Source organism: Brachyhypopomus gauderio, chromosome 4, assembly GCF_052324685.1.
Source record: "Brachyhypopomus gauderio isolate BG-103 chromosome 4, BGAUD_0.2, whole genome shotgun sequence".
Taxonomy (NCBI): Eukaryota; Metazoa; Chordata; class Actinopteri; order Gymnotiformes; family Hypopomidae; genus Brachyhypopomus; species Brachyhypopomus gauderio.
The window spans coordinates 22,380,922-22,405,921 of record NC_135214.1 but is presented as its reverse complement, the minus strand read 5'-3'; the positions used below and the strand labels follow the sequence as shown (position 1 = coordinate 22,405,921).

General features: G+C 42.6%; 2 protein-coding genes across 15 annotated transcripts in view; one reads left to right on the top strand and one right to left on the bottom strand.

Moving 5' to 3' along the window:
* Positions 1-7,212: 7,212 nt before the first annotated feature.
* Positions 7,213-18,553, bottom strand: gabrd (gamma-aminobutyric acid type A receptor subunit delta). Its single transcript, XM_077003058.1, has 9 exons — positions 18,248-18,553; positions 11,990-12,105; positions 11,502-11,569; positions 10,869-11,089; positions 10,492-10,574; positions 10,020-10,157; positions 9,370-9,525; positions 8,885-9,093; positions 7,213-8,763 (listed from the first exon to the last, which is right to left on the bottom strand). Exons 1-9 carry the CDS (start codon positions 18,310-18,312, stop codon positions 8,449-8,451), a joined length of 1,371 nt encoding a protein of 456 aa, XP_076859173.1. The 5' UTR covers positions 18,313-18,553; the 3' UTR covers positions 7,213-8,448.
* Positions 18,554-22,056: 3,503 nt separating this feature from the next.
* Positions 22,057-25,000, top strand: part of cfap74 (cilia and flagella associated protein 74) — a 74,978-nt gene continuing 72,034 nt past the window's right edge. For 6 of the 14 annotated variants that reach the window (XR_013130484.1, XR_013130483.1, XR_013130481.1 and 3 more), the window contains exons 1-6: positions 22,244-22,362; positions 22,467-22,569; positions 22,900-22,987; positions 23,075-23,242; positions 24,334-24,420; positions 24,513-24,617. Coding sequence is in view for 3 of the 14 variants with exons in the window: in XM_077003053.1 (XP_076859168.1) it covers positions 22,318-22,362; positions 22,467-22,569; positions 22,900-22,987; positions 23,075-23,242; positions 24,334-24,420; positions 24,513-24,617 (596 nt within the window). In the remaining 11 variants the exon portion in view is untranslated. The other 8 variants (XR_013130489.1, XR_013130485.1, XR_013130491.1 and 5 more) reach the window with 8 other exon arrangements.

The following is a 25,000-nucleotide window of genomic DNA, read 5'->3' as shown; positions in this document are numbered from 1 at the left end:
TTTTGTTGTTTTTTTTTGGGGGGGGGGGTGTCATTCGTGCTCACACACTCACACGTGTTCACTAGGGCGGTGTGAGCACTGCGCCCTCCCACTAATTGTAACACACAGCTTGTTCAAACGCTGAACTGATTAGCATTTAAAGCTTCGTTAACTCTCCATTTAGAGACTCTAAAATATTTTGCAGTACATGTTTAATTATAAGCTTAAAGCATTTGCAAGTACACTTAGTGTAAATTGGCTCAAAATCTTCAGGGAAGCAGTTGCTTACGTTTGAAAATGAACACAATTTGTAAGTCTCATTTCTCGACCTAGACTATTGTGAAATCGCCACATATTCAGTGGCATTTTTTTTCATTAACAATAATGAAGATTAATGGTCTATATGCTGAACTTGTGTTTGAGTGGGGGGATATATTAATTATTATGGTGTTTGCTTTAGCGTGGTGTGCTCTTCTTTAGTGATTATACAGACATATGCCTGTGTACCTGAGGGAAATGAAGCCAAAAAATATAGCGTCCCTGCTCAATAATGCAGAAACTGACCAGATGAATACTGTGAGCTTCAGGGCCTCGTGGGAGCAGGAGACGCCAAGCTACTGCTGTAGAGAGGAGTGACAAATGGGCTTTTTTACACTTATGTTTCTGAACTTTTGGCTTGGCTCGTCAGCAGCTGAGCGTGACTGTGGGAGAAGGAGAACCGGGTCAAAGCGCCGGAACAACGGCACGTTCGCCGGAAAACCCCGAACTCGAAATCTGAACACGGTAACTAGCGAAAAGAAGAACGAGGTAGTGGCGAGGCAAAGTGAAAGGCCATGACGTGGGGGAAAGCGAAGGAACACACACACACACACACACACACACACACACACACACACACACACACACACAAACTCACTTACACATACACACACACACACACACTTACACACACACACACACACACACACACACACACACACACACACACACACACACACACAAACTCACTTACACATACACACACACACACACACACACACACACACACACACACACACACACACACACACAAACTCACTTACACATACACACACACACTTACACACACACACACACACACACACACACACACACACACACACACACACACACACACACACACACACAACCACAAACTCACTTACACATACACACACACACACACACTTACACACACACACACACACACACACACACACACACACACACACATACACACACACACACACACACACACACACACACACACACACACACACACTCACTTACACATACACACACACACACACACTTACACACACACACACACACACACACACACACACACACACACACACACACACACACACACACACCCCAGGAGACATGAGATAGCTGACTCAGACAGGCGTCTCGATGTTCTGGACTAGCGCAGCACAGTGCGATGATTTAAGCAGAATTAAACAGAAAAAAGCTTGTTGCAGCTTTAGTAGAGTGCTGAGTGGTGTTCCCACGCATATATCACTACCAGAACTCCGTGTGGTAACCTGCTGACATATATATGCCATGGTGGGGACATTCACTGTGCTCCATAAATGGTGGTCAAACTGGAGAACTCTAAAATGGCTCAGTCTTGGCCTTCTTAAAATGATGCACAAAACTGAGCACCAATTCATAAAATGGGTGACACGTGCGCAAACACACACACACACACACACACACACACACACACACACACACACACACACACACACACACACACACACACACACACACACAATTGACACTTGCTCTTTCTGTTGACATACCCCCCCAAGCTCCATCAGGTCCCATCAGGTCATATATTTTGAAAGTTTTGCATAAGGATGAATGGTAATTTATGTTAATTAGGCTGAATATGTAATAAAGATGATAATGAGGGTGGCGTCTAACAATTCATATTTCTACTCCTCTGAATATGTGTCCTTTGGGAATACCCTACAACTGTTCTGTAATATGGGTGAGTGTTTGCCCTTGGGATATCGCTGATAGACAAATTGTCTTTTCCTGAGTGACTTTTTAATTGGAAAGACTTAAATTAAAACACACACAGACCATATGACACCACCTCCCAGTATTAGAATATCACTGATTAAATTAGACTACAAAGGCTGAAGCTCATATCTCAACTGTGTTTGTAATTTTAATTATGCAATAACACAAAAGGTTTTTTTAAAATAAAATAAATCAAACCTATTCCTTTGTGCTACATGTATGTAAACTAGAAAAGGATAGTTATGTACAATCAGTGGTCACTGGTCATTTTATTAAGTTATCGTTTCACCTACTCCTACACCTATGTTTTACATTTTAGGGTCACCTGTAAGTTATAACCCACCACTGCAGGCACCAGTATTGTACTTTCAAAGACTGACTAAACCGGAGTTCAGTCTTCTGTGTTTGTTGTGTCAACCTTTAATGGACACTTTCATGACTTGGTTTGACTAACAGCAGGTGTTTTGACCAAGAGCAGCCAGCTAACTGCTGGGGACACGGACTTGATCAAAAATCACTCTGCTAGCCCATAGGTGCAGCCTATACTGCCAATACATAACAGGTCTAGCCAGTCAAGTGATTGATCAGTGTTAATTTATGTGCATTATAATATAATGTCTTTTTTCCTAGATGGAGAGGTGAAGTTTATTTAGATATGGTACTCAAAATGACACTTTTGCTGTATTTTAGCGCCTGCCCTGATTGAGACACTAGACCCCCATGTGTGACGTGATTCCCAAGGCAGGAAGTGGTGTAGATGAGATGGTGCTGGCATTTCAGATCAGAAAACAGTTTTCTTGAGTCGCCATCATGTTAAGGTCAGGATAATCCTGTTGGGAAACTGATCCTGGAACAGCCATAGCTTGTTGCTAGCTCCCCGTGTGCTGGCCACTCCGGCAGGATATCCTGTCCCAGGCCAGTCACGTGATCAACACAATGTAGAACAAGGATACAACCCATAACAAGGTCTCTGGGAAAAAAAGAAGAAGAAAAAAACATTTGTTTTGGTTTTGGCTGGCCTTGCTAGATATTTATCTGACCAAAACATAATTTTTTAACTGTTTCCTGTTTATTTTGTCTTTTTCTGGCTTGAAAACTATATATATATATATATATATATATATATATATATATATATATATATATATATACACGATCAGATATTCAGATATACAGCTAGCAACAAGCTGATATATATATATACCATCATCTAATATATAGTGTGTGTTGCTTGCCCAGGGCCTTAAAGGAGGTTCACAAACCTCAGTGGCTGTGTTTGCTAGCACTGTCGAGTACAATATGACACAATACAAGCACCAGCACTGTGGTTTAAAATGTAGTTTAAATGCAGTAATATTGGTTTTATTTATTTAATAAATTAAATTAAAGGTGAGACAGACAATTAATAATTGTCTTTGATTAATAATTTGTTTCGTTTCAGACATATGTTCACTGGCCTTGGTATTAAACCCTCGTGTAATCTATAAACACGATCGTTTTCTGAATTTGTTATGTTATATGCAGCAAAAAATGATCTAATCTAATATTCTCAGAGTTCAATTTTAAAAAGTGGTGGGGGCAATATGAGTTGTTTGGATAAGTGGCTCCCCCAGAGAACGCCTGTGCCCACGAATACAGCGAGGAACCGGACTGTATTGTCCTGCTGTTGTCCTGTATTCACTGAGGTAGTGCTCTCTGATCCCTAAAAGTTAACATCAAGATATTTAATACCAGATTTCCTGCATCTGCTATAAATCCATATTTATAAATACTTCAATGGAATCCCAACGACCTGCTACCCCCACCCCACCCCCCAGAAAACACAACACAACAACAACAATGCAAACACAAAGTAGAAATTTCTGCTTAGGTCTTTGTTTGAGGTTGATGTATTCATTGCATTTATTAATAAGGCCACGCACCTCATGTGCGCATGCAGTATAAATATAGCGAACTGCGCCCTCTGCTGATCAGACTGAAGATTGCTCTGCTCCTTACTGTGGGGAGGTTTACCTTTGTGGTGTTTTAGATCAAACCCGATAGGTGTTCAGATAGATGTTCAGACAGGTGTTCAGACAGGTGTTCAGATAGGTGTTCAGACAGGTGTTCAGATAGGTGTTCAGACAGGTGTTCAGACAGGTGTTCAGATAGGTGTTCAGACAGGTGTTCAGATAGGTATTCAGACAGGTGTTCAGATAGGTGTTCAGATATGTGTTCAGATAGGTGTTCAGATAGGTGTTCAGACAGGTGTTCAGATAGGTGTTCAGACAGGTGTTCAGACAGGTGTTCAGATAGATGTTCAAATAGGTGTTCAGACAGATGTTCAGATAGGTGTTCAGATAGGTGTTCAGACAGGTGTTCAGATAGGTGTTCAGACAGGTGTTCAAATATGTGTTCAGATAGGTGTTCAGACAGGTGTTCAGATAGGTGTTCAGATATGTGTTCAGATAGGTGTTCAGACAGGTGTTCAGATAGGTGTTCAGATATGTGTTCAGACAGGTGTTCAGATAGGTGTTCAGATATGTGTTCAGATAGGTGTTCAGACAGGTGTTCAGATAGGTGTTCAGATAGGTGTTCAGACAGGTGTTCAGATATGTGTTCAGACAGGTGTTCAGATAGGTGTTCAGATAGGTGTTCAGACAGATGTTCAGACAGGTGTTCAGATAGGTGTTCAGACAGGTGTTCAGATATGTGTTCAGATAGGTGTTCAGATAGATGTTCAAATAGGTGTTCAGACAGGTGTTCAGATAGGTGTTCAGACAGGTGTTCAGATAGGTGTTCAGATAGGTGTTCAGACAGGTGTTCAGATATGTGTTCAGACAGGTGTTCAGACAGGTGTTCAGATATGTGTTCAGATAGGTGTTCAGATAGATGTTCAAATAGGTGTTCAGACAGGTGTTCAGGTAGGTGTTCAGACAGGTGTTCAGATAGGTGTTCAGATAGGTGTTCAGACAGGTGTTCAGACAGGTGTTCAGATAGGTGTTCAGATAGGTGTCCGAATCAAATCAAAATCACGAATGAAACTGGCATGACAGCAGCCTGACACACGAAACACGCGCACACTCTGTTCAATACTGTTTGACGGCACGGGAGCGCGCATTGAAGGATAGGGCGGGCACGTGGGAGTGCGCGTTCAGGAGGAACACACTCGACGTGCACGTGGGAGAGCGCGTTCAGGAGGAACACACTCGACGTGCACCGTGTGCCGTGTAAATCTTGCGCCTGAAGTCTAGTATTATGTTGCCTTGATATCTTGACTCCCCACCATCTAATGAACTGCACTGATAATATAACAGGCCTTAAGACCGCAATGGTAATTCATACAATTATATAACACGGCCTATCAAGAAGGACAAGACAAGATACAAACGAAATGGGCACTATATATTTTTCAGTTGTGCCCCCATTGTCTGCATATAACTTTAGTCCATGGCGCTTAACCTTTCTGGTGATGCACTTTTATATCCAGTAGAGGTCGCCATTGCTCACAGATTTTAATCCAACCAAGCACAAACAAGTCTGTGCTGCTGTAACTATACTTCCTTACGGAAGCTGCTTAATGAAACAGAGTATTGTGCTTCATTATTGTCCTGCCAAATATGTATTATTGTACGTTATGTATTTTGCTGCCATCTATTATTTACCTATTTACATTTTTTAAAAGTCATTTTTCAGAGTGGAAATTGGAAAACGGGAGTGTTTCAGAAATCAAGCTTTATTAGCTAAATTGTTTCATAAACTACATGTATGTGGTGCCGATCTGTTTACTAGTTATGAAGCAATTCTTGCCATAGTCATTGCATCTTGGTATAATGTGCTGTAGAATAACAGTATTTCTAAAGTGTTTATTAAATATCACTGTCATCCAAATTAACTGCAATAGTTTTTTGAAGCTTCATTTCAAGAGGAAAACTGATAATACAAGCACACACACACACACACACACACACACACACACACACACACACACACACACACACACACACACACACACAGTATAAAAGAAGACATACAAACTGGCCCAGAATTGAACAGGGAAATGTAATTTTCTTTAGGCTTTGACATTTTATATCCACCTTGCTGAGAGGAGACCTTTAAAAACTGATAGTTCCCTATAATCACCCTATAACTGCTCAAAGAATTTTAGGCAACCGCAGACAGATCAGAACAAGTGATATTAAATTCAGAAGCTAAAGGCAACTTGTCTATAATCCCAGACTCCACAGAAATAGCTTCAAACGTCAGTATTGCATGATGGTGGGACGCTTGATTACTTGATCACAATCAACACAATGGCAAAAACTGTACGTAGCCTACTATAGAGTGCTCCTGATTCCACCGAGCTCATACTGACTGTACGTATTTGGCCATCAGTGTCTGGTCGCGGCTGCTAGTGAATATCGCAGTGTGTCTGAGGTGAGCTTTTCACTGGCTGACCATTTTATAACGGTTCCCTTCACATTCAGCACACAGATGGCTTCGGGCATGCGCTTTCCCTCTCTGATGAGGTAACTGAACACTTATTGTCTCAGAGAAGTGCCCTTGACGGTCTGACCCTCGCCCCCTGGTCCCTCTCTCTCCCTGCAGGTCTGTCTTTCCCACACTCCTCACGCCCCTGTTCAGGCCCACAGAAGCTTGAAGAAGGTCTTGCTCGTTCCACCAGTGCTCCGCCCGTCTCACCACCTCTGGTCCTCCCCCTTTCGCAAGCTACTGTCTCACAACTGCAGAAGTGAGACAGGTCAGCAGGTCTGGAGACAACTCTGCAATACCTGTAGTGCCTTTTTCTCTAAGTCTACTGCATGTGTTTACTTATATTCTATATATAACTTCCTGTCTCACCTTTAAGAATATATCATTATCACACCCACAAACATCAAAAACAGGGTAAATCATACAGATTTTCTCTTTGTCTTTTGTCATTTACAAATTTATTCCAGCAGTCATGAACTCTCGGCAGTCTCTGAATAAGGGCTGTGTGATCTCACCCTAACAGGGGGAGGGATATCGGTAGTCTTACAAAGATACCATACATTTTTATTTAATTTCTTTACACTTTTTCCCCCAATGTCTATTCAGTTACTATTATATTTATTAATTGAGCCCTTGCAAAGAAAAGCCATATATGTGACATCACTTCAACTTGTTTGATGTTGTGTATTTAAACTAAAGCAGCCAGCCGTCTCCTGTTTATTGGGTATTTTTTTATTAAAGTATTTGCACCCATGTAAAAATTGCTTATCTCCACCGCCTTTAATTGATTTTGGTACTAGAGATAAACATTCTACAAAATAAATCAGTAACTCTAAATAAAGCATATTTTGGCATTTTAATGTAAAAGGTTGTAAATGGTACACATATGTTATTTTGTTGGAAGGACTCAACACTGCTTAAAATACACATTCATCAGTTCTATGGCTCAAATTGATCTCTACATAAGTAATAAGTAATGAATAGAATGGACACTGTGGAACTGAAGAGTCAGGGTGTGTCTCGTAGAGCTAGAACATCCTGACCCAGGATCAGACCCGTCAGTTCTGTGTCTGCTTACCATAAAAAAACCCAAAACGTGGAATAAGAGCAGGAATGCATTTTCACTGTGATGAATCTAGAATAGGCGACCTACTCTTATACAAGAATATATTAACATGCAGTAAGGGTTCTTGAACCTAACTGTGCTCAGTGCTCAATCATAACCAATTTAATGAAGGGTCCTATTATATATTCTATATGCTCTTCTGCGTTCATTTGCTCTATAATAAGTTCAGTATATAATTTTTTAAAATATTTTTTTTAACGCTCATATTAATAAAATAGATTCAGTTTAGCAAAAATGAATTAGGATGTATTGTGATTTAGCAGAAACTGGCGGCTGTTGCATTTAAAAGCCCAAAGCGTGTCGGATGAGTCCAAACAGAGGGAAGATCTGGCAACATATGCGGCAGGAGATGAGAACGTACCAATACCAGAACACGTACTCTATCGGTCATGCAGTGTCAGTAGCAGAAACGTCTACAGTAGAACCTTCTGCTCTGGGGGTTCTGTGCGTTACAGAAGCGGAAGGGTCACTGCACTGATGAGCGCGCGCTCTGGCCATCAAGGTAGTGACGGGAACCCGAGGAGGTGTGCAAAGTTCTCGAGTTGTTAACGTACAACAACGCCTCTTATTCTTCCTGCTGTAATCTGAGATTACTAGGAGGTCCTTCATCATCTCGCAAGTTCTCATCGTCGTCGTCGTCACCCGAATTCGTCCAAAGTGCAGTCACCCGAAGCCCGAAGCGTTTCGACGTCACCAACGTTCACAAGTGTCCAGCGTTCTCCAGTATCCCACGGTTCGATTGTCCCGATAATCCCACAGCGCTAAACGAGAATCGGAGATCCCACGGTCCTACGAACGTGATTGGCGAAGCGTCTTTGGGATCACATGGTGTAGGCCACCCAGTAGATGACGTTGACCACGGCGAAGGTGAAGGGGAAGACGGCTCGCGCGTAGATGTCGATGGTGTCGGCGTCCACGGGTCTGCACTTGCAGCACTTTTCGCCCGCGGCTCTGCTACGCCCCGCCCGCCTCCGGGCCCCTCCCCTCGGCTCTGCCCCCTCTGTGGGGGTTTCGGCGGGGCCCTCGGCCGGACGCTGGGCGCGTCCTTGCCTGTTGGAGACGGCGAGGCCCTGGTTCATACCCGTCACAGACAGGGAGAAGAGAACCATGGCCTGCTTACCATTCTTCACCATTGCCTGTGGTGAGAAGGAATTACCAGACACAACAACAACAAAATACCTAAATTAATTTGTGTTATTTGTTGATATTTCACTGGATATGAGCCTCTGAAGGGACCGGGGCCTCGTTCTCCCTCACCTCAGCGTTCTTGTTGGCCTTCACCTTGGCCTTCTCCTTCTTGCTGTAGTCGGCGTTGTAATGGGCGAAGGCGTACTCGATGAGAGCGGCAAACACGAAGACGTAACAGATCCAGAAATAGACGTCCAGAGCTTTGATAGCGGAGGCTCGGGGCAGCGAGGAGCGCGCGCTGACCATTAGCGTCGTCATGGTGAGCACCGTGGTGATCCCTGGGGAAACGACATCGTTACGACATGTTACAACACAAAACAGTGCGCTCAGTGTAAGTACAGCATAAATACACACGTTTAATGTGTTAAAAGTGGTGGTTCTTATTAAACGTGGTGCTATAATGTATGTTCATTTTTCTAGAAAAAGGGAATTTTCTCATGATTATCCCAAATGTGTATTTCACATACAAGGAACAAGATTATGTCCAGAAATTACAAAAAGTTACGTAATTATGATGTGGAATGATATGAAAAATAATTAAATGGAAAACTAACCAAGTGTTACCCTAGCAGGCACAGCTGATTGGCTAATCCAGAAGGAAACCCAGGACATGGCGACCAATAGGATAGAAGGCATGTAAGATTGGATGATGTAAACGCCACGGTTACGCCTCAGCTGGAAACGCAAGCTGAGACGAGGGAATCGCCCAGCTTTAAACAAAACACACACACACACACACACACACACACACACACACACACACACACACACACACACAAGAACATAAAATGAGCTATTATGGCGATAACATTCTTAATATAAATTAGAACCCATGACCATAAAGAGGAATATGTCTCTACTAAATTTAATAGCCCGGATTTATATTAAATAAAAAAAAAAATGATGGTTGAAGTTAGAATTGGACTTAGAATTGATGATGTTGAGGTGCAAAAATAACACAAATATACAAGACACTATTAAGGCAAAGAGTTCATGTGGAACTGCTGTTCACACTTCAGCTTTCATTTTCTTTCGTTCCAGCCAACCTTGATAGAAAACAATGTTTTTCTTTAAAAAAAAACCTGTAGTTGATCTAGCCTGTTAAACAGGCAGTTAATTTAGAAGCTAGATGGATTGTTGTTTATTTTAGAGCAATTTGTGATGCTTAAATATAAAATGTAAATAAGCTGGTAAAAGATGTCACCTGCTTTGACATTCAGCATGTCTGTGACGAAGCGGTAGTCTGTGATGGTGAACTGGGACAGCTCCAGTTTGTCCAGACCATGGATGTACCTCTGACTCTCTGACCAGTGATACACAATGTCCTCTGAAGAATAGCCATCTACAGTATCAACACACACCGATATGACATTTGCATGTATGTAATCTATAGAATCTTATGAAATATGTACCTTCTCTCTCTCTCTTTCTCAATCTCTCTCTTACTAAATATCTCAATCTTTCTCTTCCTCTCTCGTTCACAATCTCTCTCTGACTAGTTAACTCTCTGACTGACTCTCTCTGACTCTCTCTGACTCTGACTCTCTCTCTCTCTCTGACTCTCTCTGACTCTGACTCTCTCTTACTCTGACTCTCTCTCTCTCTCTCTGACTCTCTGACTCTCTCTCTCTCTCTCTGACTCTCTCTCTCTCTGACTCCATTTCTCCTAAACTCACAGCTCTCGAGGTCCAGCATGCATTCCTGTTCATCCATGGGGTACTTGGTCAGGTCCATGTCACAGGCGACAGTAGACGTGATCCTGAGAGACACAGAAAGGAACAGCCTTCATGGATGTCTGAACTCAAACAGAAACAAGGACAAGAACTATCGTCACACCTCCTGTGAATTTTTCAAAATAAAAGTTGCAGTACAGTAAAGGTAAAAATTTAGTAACTAGGGCAAAATCTGTTGGTGGGTTTCTTCATTTTAGAAACATGCATTTTGTTTGTCTGGATTTTTCCAGAAGTACACATGATGGCGTACATGTACGCATACACACCCCCACACACACCCACACCCACACACACCCCCACACACACCCACACACACCCACCGGCTGCTGTAGAGTATGACCCCATCAGGTTGCAGACGTATGAGCTTGTTTTCCACGGTGACGTCGTGGAACCAGGCAGACTTGGCGTTGACGATGAACGTGTCGGGCACCCAGAGCTTATCAACGAAGCGGCTGTCCAGGCCCAGGGTCTTGTTGGTGTGGTTGTAGGACAGACGGTCATCTCGCCAGCTCTGACGCAGGAACACAGTCATGGTGTACTCCTGTCAGCACACACACACACACACACACACACACACACACACACACACACACACACACACACACATACACATACATACACATACACACACACATACACACACACACACACACACACACACACATACACACACACATACACACACACACACACACACACACCAAAATGGTACGCTCACATTTGAAAAATCTGACTGTGTACTCTGGATTCAGTTTTGTAAAATGTTTAATCAACAGAGCATCACTCCTAGGGATTAATAGATGAAATGAAACAATTACATTCATGAATTCAAATGTGCATTACATTATTCTGAACATATTAAGCCATCAGATTGAAATTGAGCTTAAATGAAATTTAGTTTGCTGGAAAATGGACAGTAATAAGTAAAATATATAGTTGTATCTGTGCATTACCATGTTGGCTTCTGAGATGTGGTCAATGCTGGCCACTTCAATAGCCATGGCCACGTTCACTGGAGGTCCTGTGAAGAGACATGAGAATTAAAGATAACCAGACACACACCCCACAAACCCACACCACACACACACACACCCCTCACAGACTCACACCCCTCACAGACCCACAGCACACACAGACCAACAGCACACACACACACACTCACACACACACACACCGCCACAAACCCACACCACGCACACCAACAAAATGAGCAGTCTGAATATTTGATTCGGAATTAGATTTCAATAATAGAAATGTCATTTTGGCAAGTAATGTCTGAGCAACAAGGTCAAACTAAACTGGAAACCAGTTTACTGTTTTAAATCTGCCATTCTTGGGCGTTTATACTAAAAATGTAAATGTGAACAAGATGAATACACAATCCAACAGTGACCCAACTCACCTCCTATCCAACAGTGCGTGCAGTAAAGACCCAACTCACCTCCTATCCCTGGGCGGAAGTTTCGAGCGTAGCCCTGCATTAGGTCATCCAGATTGGGCAGCCAGGATATCTCAATATCTGTACCTACATAGTCCCCAATGTCACTCAGCATGGCCCTGTAGGAACAGAGACACACAGATGGCATGAGACACGGGGACAGGTAGCTGGAGACACAGGCCTTGTCCCTGGGGTATGTAAACGCGGTAGGACTGGGTGTGAGAGCGAGACACGTGTGATCTAAAGACACGTGTGATCCGTGCACATGTGATCTAAAGACACGTGGGATCTAAAGACATGTGGGATCCATGCACGTGGGATCTAAAGACACGTGTGATCTAAAGACACGTGTGATCCATGCACGTGGGATCTAAAGACACGTGTGATCTAAAGACACGTGTGATCCATGCACGTGTGATCTAAAGACATGTGGGATCTAAAGACACGTGTGATCCGTGCACGTGTGATCTAAAGACACGTGGGATCCATGCACGGGAAGGTGCTGAGTCTCGAGACGCAAACGCCGTGGGCAGTAAGTCTGGCGTCATGTGGAGGACCGCAGGCTCGGACGAGACGTTAACGCCAGACGGTGCCCTGCGCTTCAGGCCTAAATAAGACAAAAGTAAACAAGGTGCTTGTGTGTGTTTAGAAGGTTGGCGAGTGTGAACGAGGTGAAACAGCGGACATGTCCCTCTGGCACCGAGACCGTGGATGCAGGACAGCAGTGTTTCCTCATGGTTGCATTTTAGTATAATCCAGAGTCTGTTACCTTGACTTAAAACGTTCATTCATCTTAACAGGACGCTGCTTATGCATTATGGGCATACAGAAAACGTGATGCTATTGAGAGGTTTATTGAATATGTATACGTGATGGATCGTTTGAAGTCTACAACAGGCCACAGCAGATGCCCGGATGTTTTCAAAAACGTACTGTTTCTAACCGATGTCACATGGTTTGAAATGACTGTTACATCAAGACAGCATTGCCCTCTTGAATATCTGATCTAGGATTAGTTTGTCTGTGTGTTTTTATCTTTTTATAAGCGGAGTCTCTGTAAAACAGCTGTATTCACAGGTTATCAAACAGTTCTCATGGGTATCCTGGACAATAATGTTAGCGGAATTAGTGGCTTCATCTTGTTAATACATCCCGAATCTTAGACTCTTTATGTTTTTAGCACAAATTCATTTGGTAATGGTAATGATTTGGTAATTTATCATGCCCCTATACAGCAATCACCAAAACTGGCCACAGGGGGGCAGTGTTTTACCTTGAGGCCAATATGTTCATCTTGAATATAAAATCCTGGGAAATAAGTCCAAAGCATCTAGGCTAGCCCTCTTTGTGAGAATGTTAACCTGGCTCTTAAAAGCAGGTGGACAGAGACAGGCTCACATAAAGTATTAAACCACTATTTTTAAAAAGTAAGTAAAACGAGCCCGTACAACCACAACGCTATAAGAATAGTTCCACTGGTTAGGGAGCTGTGTACTGGTCTCTACCCTTACAGAGCTTATCTTGTGTTGCTGGAAAAGACTTAGACATCATTAAGGCCCAGAACAAAAGAGTCACTGGTGCACCGTAACTGACACCAGAGCGATATTCCAAGATTCCTCCAGTTTTGAGGAATTCAGCTGTCCATATTTGGAAAAGTGGAGTGAACACAGCTGGTGCTAAACCAGGTGGTTCTACCATCCTGAGGGATGTTCTCCATCACACTACCTTCATCTTCAAACCTGCTCCTGTCCCTCACACAGTCCGCGCGTTCCTCTCACATTCACGCTCGACGGGGGTTCGTCCCGGCCTGTGTACTGTACCGCTACAGCGGGGAGGGGGTTTTCCTGAACTTTACACACGTTCCCAGTGAGCTCACGGCACCATCCCACTTCTGACATAATTTGTGCGGAAGGCTGAGGTCTCAAACGCAGGCACACACGTGTGGTCTCAAACGTGTGCTCTGACCACCAGAACCAAAGAACCAGCTCTCTGTGTCCAGAGAATCCTGTCTACTTTCCTGAGTTACGGTCTCTGTCACTGAACAACACCTGTTTGTTTTGCATATTGTCTAATGGCCCCACTGAAATAACCACACCAGACAGCTGAAGCTGAATTCAGTTATTTAAAATGAAAGTTATGAATAAACAGTGAGATACTATCCAATTCTGTTATACAGTCAAACATTAGTGGTTCACACGCTGCAATTTTAAACTGAGCTTTAAATTACTTCCATAAAGAGATTAAAAATAGGCATTATATTTTCTTTGCCAAGTTGTATTTGCGGTCTGTTATCATATTTTTAGAGTTCTGAGAGCTCTGTTTCCAATATAATTGACTTCTGATACCGAGACGATCGATGTTAAGTCATTATCTGTTAGAGTTAAGCGTGTTCCCAACGTCAATGATGAGATCAATAACAACCACGCTCAGAAACATGCAGGAGCACCAACGTGATGCGCCTTTTTATATCCAGTGCAGATAATGATTTATTCAGAGTACACTGAAAACTGAATCCACTTACATGAATACAGTATTTAACCAGCATACACCTACTGCACAAAAATAAAACAGTGGAATAGAATTTTGATTCACACAGAACAGTCCTATCGTTTGATAGATTTTGTAAGATTTTATTCAGTCTTTATATTAATTGTAATATATATCATGCTACACACCAATATGTTGCTATCTCAGTCCAGTTTGTTGACAAGCTAATGTAAACTGAGCTAATGTAATGTTAATCATCTTAATGAGTACAAAAACAAGATAAATCTGGTCTCTATAAATCGTGATAAATCATGTCTTTAGTCAGCCAAGTGGTACTGTCTACTATATGCACATTTCTTGTGTTACCCTGTTCTTAAAGTTCCATGAATTGCTGAACAGGTTTGTATGCAGGTTTAAGGAATTCCCGCTAAAATGCAGTGGACTATTCAGGTCAAAATCTGCGCTCCCAATTTGAAATTCCGTTCATGTTTTTTTAAAAAGAATGAGCAAACGTGAGAATTTGACTCATACAGTAGAACCCCATCTGCTGTTAAAGGCCATTATCAGTAGGTGCTGCACTGTTTGCACCTCAACACACCTAAACCCTCTTCTATAAATATTTATATCCCTTGGGAGACAATAGGGAGGTTAACTTTGCAAATAATTGCAGGTTATAAAACCACCCCCAAACCCCACAAAATAAACTTACCGGGCCTATCTTACATCAATCAGTATTCAACTATTATTAAATTAGGCTGCTCTGAATTCCCTACCCCAAAAGACCACACTGAAAGGGATGTGTCCTATCAGATTATGTTCTTATGATTATAATGATTATTACCCTACAGCATTTCATAGCATGTCCAAATATGTAGTTATAATAATGAATGTAGTTACAAAAAGTTATAATAATTATCAAAAGCTTCCACATCCAAAGTCACTTATAAGTATCAAAACTGCAACAGAACAACATCTCGTTCAGGATTGTTGAAGATCCCCCACAGAGACGTCTGAGGAAACTAAAGCAGCTTCGTGGCTCGCAGGAAGGAGGGAGAGGTCGTAAAATGCTAATGCCGTCGCCTGTGATTGGCCCTGGGGGAGCCGCTAAACGTCTGGATTCGCAGCTCAGCCTCTCCAGAACCAGAACCATTCAAAGTTAATGTCCTCGCCACGCCCTTGGTCCTTACCTCTTTTACGACTGTTCATTAGTACAGCTTCCCCCCGGGGCTCCGTGGCGGTACCGGATCCTTAATGGCAGACTTTGCCGAAACAACAGAAGAGAGACGAGGGTGCGACCGGTGCCATTAAATGCGCCACAGCTCATCTGATCAGATGTAATCAGCTGCCTACATTTAATTTGTGTTTGATGGCAAAGGGAACCGAGCACAAAAAAAACATGACAGAGGCGTATAAAGTGAACCAGACTGGGGAAAGTAAAAACAAAAGACCCAGTTAAAAACATCCTGGGTGTTTAATCCGTGTACCAGTTCAGTTAGTCGTGTCCTGAACCTCAATCTCAAACTCCACTCGTAGGCCTATGACTTACGCTTGAACAGATAAGCTAACGGTGTATCTTGAATTTAAGATCAACAAAGTGAACCCGAATCTTAAATGATATTGTAAACAGAAGGGGCTTTTACAAATGGCTGCTTGGCTCTTGTCGTGACAGGGTGGGAGTGAGAAGGATGCTGAACTAGGGTACCATCATTCATGTGGGTCAGGCTGCTCTAAATCCAGCATCTCACAGCTATCGTTTTGGGAAAAGGGAGTATGAAAACAGGGACACTTGCAGTGCTGACAAACCCATGTACAATCAGACATGTACAATCCTCTAAAACCAGCAGGAAAAGACTGATGTCGCAGTGATGTACAGTAAAATCCTGCAGGCAAGTAAATACCTTACGACCAAACAAATCACCTTTTAAACTCCTGTGACCTTTTCTTCAACTCTCACAAAAACAGAACAGGTTTAAAAAAACGTTGCTTAGAACAGCAGTTTAAGCTTTACGATTTTGTTGTGAATGCTTCCTGTCGCCATGTCTCCGATCTGTGCTGATAGGATGCAACACTCCACGACCAAAGACCAAAGACCAAAGTTAAGTACGTGAATAAATGCGCCATTAAAATATGGAGCGTGGGCTGAATGTGTGCTGAGGAGAAATTGTCCAATAAATGGCATTATAAACATCAAAGGGCATGGGGAAAACACAATGTAACATTTCTATTATCATTTCCATCCCGTTGACTATAAGCTGCAGGACTGGAACCAACTGAATCCAGAGGACAACGATTGGACTCAGATTGGACTGAGAACAGCACATTGTGTGAGATGTTACAGTTATAGGAGGCCTAATATATAAACTTGCAGCACACTGGTGGACTAAACATGACACAGGTGTGTGTGTGTGTGTGTGTGTGTGTGTGTAGGTTAATTGTAAAGCTGTTAATTGCAGTGACATGGTACCATGGGTTGTTTCGCACTGTCTTGGCGAGCCGCATGAAAACGAATGAGGGAAAAACGACAGGAGATTAAAAAAAACTACACATTCGCTAAAAATAAGTCACACCGGGACCGGGATTAAAAATGTGTCAGCGCAAAATGTGATAGACGAAATATTGTGAAACAGTGTAGCGGATATAGTTTAGCGACTTCCCCAAATGTGACGTTGGTGTGCAAAATCACAGGGATTGATAGATCTGCGACCTCATAACATCATATTGATCAGACATGTCAAACGTTGTTTCATTTAGCTCCAAACACCATTGACACGTTAAATAGCATCTTCACAGACTTTTCGGTATCAGTTCAATTTAAAGGATAGGTAGGCTACTTGTGCCAAAATCGAATTATGGGATCGACTACAATGACCTTCAAAAATGAACAATTATTGTTCAAAAGTTGATTCAACAAATGATTCAAGCTTAATTGCTACTTTATTTCATAATTTGTTGCATTGGCGTGAAATGTAGTATATCTCTGACCTAGCGATGGTATTATTGAAAAACAATGAACACCAACGGTATTGAGTCAACTTTTAGTGTTTATTTATGTCCAGATTGACTTTGCGAACACGTTCATTCCAACACTGGAGACCTTGTATAAACTGTTAAGTGTGTTGTGAGCAAATTATGCTATATTATCTATTTTTGATGATTCAGCACAAAAAAGTCCAAGCTTGACAAAATGGCGTATCATTCTCCATTCTGTAACGCTATTGTGGGCCTAATTATAAACGTGTAACCTCATAGCGCCTACAGTCGTCACTTCTGCAGTGGGTGTCCCAACTCTCACTGTTATAAACAGATATTCCTCTCCTGCTGCTTGTCACCAACCTCAGAACATGCAGAGACTGCACCCAGGACACAGTCTTCATGGAGATATTGTGAAAAAGTGAGTGTAATAAATGCATTAAGAACTTAAACTACAGAATACCAGATTTAGTGAGGTTTTACTGTTAATCTCACCCGCTTAAATTGTTAATCTCACTCGCTTCTTTGGCGAGATTGAAGTGACCCAGAGTAAAACAACATCTAAAAATCTAGAATAGAGTTGTTTTCAAATTATTTTCTTTCCTGTGAGAAACACTAAATGGAAAAGTAGACGACATGCAGACACACGGATCACAGTCGTACAATAACACAGAACTCAGTAGCTCAATGACACCCTAAACCCAGCAGAGATGTAACGTGCAGTCTGGGTTTCGCGAGCGCATATCTGGGCCGGTCCGCGTGCACCACCCGAACAGGTACAACGCAGCGCGCGCGCAGCCTTACCTGGCGAATTGGTCGCCCTCGATGAGAAGCAAGAAGACTCTCAAAAATAAAGTGCACGTTTCCATTTCGCGAAAAGGTGAATTCCTGTGTTGTGTTAAGACGAGAGTTTGAGTCAGCCTTGACTCTACGGTCCTATAATTGAGGAAAGTAAACAGCAAGGTGACCCATGTTTCAGTCGCAGATCCGTCCCGTCCCGTCCCAACTCGGTGCTGTGAAGCGCTTCAAGCTCGGTGTAAACTCTAGCGGACGATTCTCTCTCTCTCTCTCTCTCTCTCTCTCTCTCTCTCTCTCTCTCTCTCTCTCTCTCTCTCTCTCATGCATACAAACACACACTACCTCTCTCATGCACACACACTACCTCTCTCTCTCTCTCTCTTTCTCTTTCTCATGCACACACACTACCTCTCTCTCTCTCTCTCTCTCTCTCTCTCTCTCTCTCTCTTTCTCTCTCTCTGACTACCCGTAATCCTCCCCGCGGTATTCGCCTGAAGAACAACGTCAGGTTAGATCGGCCACGCATGAAAAACGCGTATCGCACGGACGCGTATGGCACGGACGCGTAACGCACGGACGCGTATCGCACGGACTCCAGCACGATTTGATAAAAGCCCATCCAGGGCTGTTATGTAATAACACGCTCTCATGCCAACTCCTTTTTCCCCGAGCCATCATAAAAGTTGGTTTTTATTTCGGAGATAAGTTGGCACAATGATATTTTTTTCATACTTCCAGCTTTATTTTTCTCTATTTAAGCCACACGTTCAACATTAGCAGCATAGACAAAGCAGAACAAAGTTGCCACAACAACCAAAGCGACGTAGCTGTGTGCAACTTCCCCTGGTCGGAGGGTCGGAGGAAGGCGCACAGCAGGCGAACGGAGAGCCACCGCAGAAAGGAGCCCTGATTTGATATGAGAGCCAAGTGAGCTGAAGAAGTGCGCGGCGCAGCTGTTAGGACGCCTCCAGCACTTACACAAACCCATCTACTGCTGAATGTCGTTTCAGCTTGCGCAGAAACGCCGAGCGACTGCGCACTCGTTAGTGGGGCCTTTCTGCTGAGTTTCACTTTATTTCTTCTATTGTTATTGCTACCTACACAATAGCGAAAGTGTATGGTGTGTGCGTATACACACTAGTGCTTCAGTGATAGTGTTTAAGATTGCTCCAAGGTTGCGTAGGGTAGTGTCCAGAAATACATGACACAGTGCCGTTTGACATCCCCATAAACAAGTTAAGGGGCCGTTGATGGCACATAATTAGGCATCAACATAATTAGCACTTGAGGCGCCGTGAAATGAAACCAAAACCTGTCATACACGAAACAGAGGTCAGGATCCCGGTCCATACCCACGCAAACTACATTATAACTGGGAAGGACTCATGCCAACCGGTTGTGATCAAGCTAATTTTGTATTGCCACTCATTCTAATTGCGCCTCTTTGAAAGTCCGTCTGAATGAGAGCATCTGCAAATGAGATCAATGCAAACGTAAATATTTAATCTGGGATGATGTTTTGGAATGTACAAAACAGGTCCCCAGACATTTTTTAAAATCAAGAATGAAGCAAATATCTTAGATTTGATGTGCAGGAAAGACTAAAGGCAAAACCATATCAAATAATTGGAGGAATCTGAAGGACTTTATGCTGTCTTGGCCGCAGCTACACAGCCTAAAACGGGCTTCGCCAACGCCATCCTCATCTGTGCAGCTTATATAGGTTGCAATGATAATATAGGTTGCATTGGCTCGTGCCAAACTATATCCATTCTTATATCTAGACGCTGTGAACATGTCCCCGTCACTTTCTGAAACGGCAGGGTTTGTCCCCATTTTTGAAGGTGTATTCTGAAAATATTGTTTCTTCTAGCTTTGCTTTATTTTTTGCATCGTGCTTATATTTTGTAACAGTAAACCGATAAAATAAAAGCGACACAACTAACATTTCTTCAAACGAAACAAAACATTTAAATACTAAAAAATAGAAAAAAGTTGTACTTCAAATAGGCTTTACAAACGCGGCCATCGTATATTTCATGAACTTTTTCCTTTCAGTCCCAGCGCTGATGACCTTTCCGTGAACGCGCGTAATTGGCTAACGCGAACGCGCGTTTGAGCGGCGGCTGGACTGGATGCGCAGCCACGTGCGCGTTCTTCCCCCAGCACGTTCAAAGCCGCTATTCCCCACAGTTATCACAGTGTGGTCGGAGCAATCAGCTGTTAGAATCTGTGTCATCGTCGTTCTCTGGAGGTTTGCAAGCCAGCGTTTCCTCGTCCGTTTCCACCTGCCCTTGTTACTGAATATCTCCAAGGGGGGAGTATTTCACGCTGCACGCACGTCTGTGTGGCTGTATCTGCGCACGTTACATTTGTGTTATGTGTTATGGTAACAAAAAATTGTGTTATGTGTTATGGTCTGTGCACCCTGAACAGTGTTCTCTCGCAAGAGCTGCAGTTTGTAATTACTGATATCTCTCGATTTGAACCTGAAAAGTGCAAAAATGCATTCAAGGGATATTCTATATTCTCAGAATATTCAGTCGTATCCCCTGTGTAATTTAAAATCCTGCTGAGGGAGGAAGATCAGTATCTTTTTGTCAAATAATAGGACAAGCATTTATTCGCCTGTGATTTTTTATTTGTAGGCCTATGTGATAGCACAAGCTACGCACACTTTCTCCTTCACTAAATGGAAAATAAGAACAATTAATTTGTTCTGGGTTTCTTAATTAATCAACTATCCATAAACCTTCTATCCATAACCAACTATCCATAAATCGCCCATACAACCGTATGATCTTGTGCTCTGCCTCAAGAAAGCGTTAATAAAGGCACTTCATCTATGGTTACATACCCATATTCATTATATACCCACTTCATCTATGGTTACATACCCATATTCATTATATACCCACTTCATTTATGGTTATATACCCATATTCATTACCCACTTCATCTATGGTTACATATCCATATTCATTATATACCCACTTCATCTATGGTTATATACCCATATTCCTTACCCACTTCATCTATGGTTACATATCCATATTCATTATATAGCCACTTCATCTATGGTTATATACCCATATTCATTACCCACTTCATCTATGGTTACATACCCATATTCATTATATACCCACTTCATCTATGGTTATATACCCATATTCATTACCCACTTCATCTATGGTTACATACCCATATTCATTATATACCCACTTCATCTATGGTTATATACCCATATTCATTACCCACTTCATCTATGGTTACATATCCATATTCATTATATACCCACTTCATCTATGGTTATATACCCATATTCATTACCCACTTCATCTATGGTTACATATCCATATTCATTATATACCCACTTCATCTATGGTTACATACCCATATTCATTACCCACTTCATCTATGGTTACATATCCATATTCATTATATACCCACTTCATCTATGGTTATATACCCATATTCATTACCCACTTCATCTATGGTTACATACCCATATCCCAGTGTCTTGCCCATTCCACCCCATTATGTAAAGGGACTCAACGGGCCTTTATATCGCCTGTGCTGCTCCTTACAAAAACCTGGTTTGTTTTGTTGCATGATTTCGACCTTTTCCAGTAACTTTTTTTTCACATGTTCCCTTCACATGCTCCATTAACAGAATTTTAGTCTAAAATACACATGTTAATTCCATAACACAAATTTTGGGGTACGTAAAAAAACATTAAGCCCCAAATATTAAATGGGACGCGTCGTTCCTACAACGTTTAACTATAATATTGCTGACCTGCCGGTCTCTACGGCGGCGGTGTCCATGGCAACAGCGCAAACACACTGCGGAATAGCGGAAGTAGTAAACTGCCCGTTGGTAACGGACCGTGGTAAATATCACAGGTAAGGTAGCTCGCTAACTAAGGCTGTCACGGTTGTAACTCGCTGGGTCAGTAATGGTTGGTTAACGTAAGTAAAGTCATGGGTGGCAGGGTTGTGAGGTGGTTAGCTGGGTGATAGTTTACGTGGGGGGTCAAAACTATGAAGTTAATATCAGAGAGTTCACAATAGTGATGGACATGGCGTTAGTTCACCAGCTCACTGTCACCGTGACTAGGGTTAGTCACCAACTGGCTAGTTTGGTATTTAGCTGGCTAACATAAGGGAGCTAACAGAGTCACGACTGGTTATCAGTAATCTGTCTTAGTGATCCATTCTGTAGGTGGAGGTCGCAATGGAGGGCGAAGTGTCTGAGGATTATCATGAAACATCACCAAAAGAAACTAAACATCAGCTGGATGCTCCAACAGATATAGATACAGAGGGTAAGTGTTAATGTATATCACACACACACATACACACACACACAAACGCACACACAAACGCACACATACACACACACACACACACACAGACACACACAAACGTACACACACACACACACACACACGCACACACACACACACAAACGCATACACACACACACACACGCACGCTCACACACGCACACACACACACACACACAATCGCACACACACACACACACACACAAACGCACACACAAACGCACACACACACACGCACGCTCACACACTCACGCACGCACACACACACACACACACACACACACATATATAATACTTTTTTCACTTAAGAAGAAGAAGACGAAAAAGAAGAAGGAACTCCCAAGGATAAAGATGGCTTTCCTCTTGATTCTTCTGTGGATTTTGAGAACCTAGAATGGTGGGTCTCCTCTTTTTCATGCCTTGTGTAAAAATATCCAGCAGCTTATAAATGGTATGTTTTTGTGACACCCTGGCTTTCTGTCAGGGAAATGAATGAGCCAGGAGATATGGAAGTTGACGGGGTAGAGAGAGGCTACGTTGACAGAGGAGAGAGAGGCTACGTTGACACCACACGGATGTTCATGCTGAGAAAGAACCTGGATGAGTTGGACAGCTTTTACAAGCAGAAGGAGCTCAACGTGCTAAAGGCCAGGTACACACACACACACACACACACACACACACACGCACCCACACACATGCAGTCAGATCATCATTTCTGTGACCCTGCAACCCCTCTCTCCACTCACAGAAAGACAGTTTGTGTTTTATTCAGCTGATATATTTAAAACTATGCTCTCAAGGCAAAAAAACACACACCAAAACAAAACCTTATATCTACCTGACATAATGTGTTTCCATATGTGTTTCTAGCCTTTAGCACCAGCTCTAGAGAAACTGTTAGGTGGGTGGATGGAGAGACTCTCGGGTCACATTGTATTTGAATAGTGATGAGGAACAAACACACTGTCAGAGTTCTGAAACGTACTGGCGTGAGACACATGGAGTGTGTGCAGTCAGATCAGCAGGGCTTTCTGCCGCATTTTATTTACCACCTTTAGCCTTCACTGTTCACTATTAAGGTCGACCTAATTATGGATCTTTCTAGCATAGTTCTTCACCATTTACCCACATGGATACCTCACATGTCCTTGTTATGAAACATTTTGTGTTTTTTTTTTCCACTTTTATTGTTTTATTTTCTTAGGGTTTTGGTGGATCTTTAGATTTACATTTTTAATATTCACTTATTCACTATAACTAGAACCTCACCATATTCACTTATTCACTGTAACTACAACCTCACCATATTCACTTATTCACTATAACTAGAACTTCACCATATTCACTGTAACTAGAACCTCACCATATTCACTTATTCACTATAACTACAACCTCACCATATTCACTTATTCACTATAACTAGAACTTCACCATATTCACTGTAACTAGAACCTCACCATATTCACTTATTCACTATAACTAGAACTTCACCATATTCACTTATTCACTATAACTAGAACCTCACCATATTCACTTATTCACTATAACTAGGGAAAAGCTGCATTTTCCAATCCCTTCTCTAAATTCATGTTACTCTCTATGCTCAGCAGAGGTGTGATTAATTTCTTGCTCTCCCCCGACTGCCGCTGAAAGAAGCTATCTCAAAACTCTCTTGAAACCAATTTGGGGACCATTTCCATCACTAACCGCCCTCCCTTCTTCTCAAATGTCCTTTTGTAGGGAGGAGCTTAAGCTCTGCCGTCTCCGCCTGGCAGAGCTGGACAAGAAGAGAGACAGCTTGGAGAAGGACCTAGAGGCAGAGGACAGGTATACATGCTGAAGAAGACACTTTCAGCAGAGGTGACGGGTACGCAGGAGTACGTTGTCCTCATCCCTGGTCTGTGTTCTCCTACGCTCAGCGTTGCCCTGCCCCGCCTACACGCCCAACACCAGCTCCTGTGCGTGGAGCTCCAAGCAGAGGAGGAGCTGAAGGAGTATCTAGCCATGGTCCTGCAGGAGCACGAGTGAGTCCGTCTGAGGGTCAGGCGTCCTGCTCGAGCACCGCGCGTTAGTGTGCCCAAGCTCCTCATGTTCCTGGTCTTTAGCCTGTGGGGCCTAATGACATATCATCAATCGCAGGATGAAAATAGACCTCACTCGCAGCCTCCCCGTTCTGACTCGCATTCTGTTTTTTTTCTTTCGCTCTTTTGTAATGCACCAGCTCGACAGAGGTGTCAATTCCAGGTTCAGAAAGTAAAAGTCCTCACCAGGATTTTGCTCAAGCTTGCTAGATTTTCTAATTCAGGGGTAACCAACCTTTTTGGAACTGGGAGCTACTTCTTGGATACCAATTATTGCGGAGGGCTACCAGATTGATAGCGAACGAAAGTTGTTGAGCGAGGATGGG

What these genes read in the sequence shown, in the direction of transcription:
- gabrd (XM_077003058.1), bottom strand. Translation starts at nt 18,312, where the DNA reads ATGGAAACGTGCACTTTATTTTTGAGAGTCTTCTTGCTTCTCATCGAG. An exon ending in CTTCCGCCCAGGGATAGGAG is followed by an intron (nt 11,570 to 11,989) that starts GTGAGTTGGGTC and finishes GTCTCTTCACAG; the next exon opens with GACCTCCAGTGAACGTGGCC. An exon ending in CATGCTGGACCTCGAGAGCT is followed by an intron (nt 10,158 to 10,491) that starts GTGAGTTTAGGA and finishes TTGATACTGTAG; the next exon opens with ATGGCTATTCTTCAGAGGAC.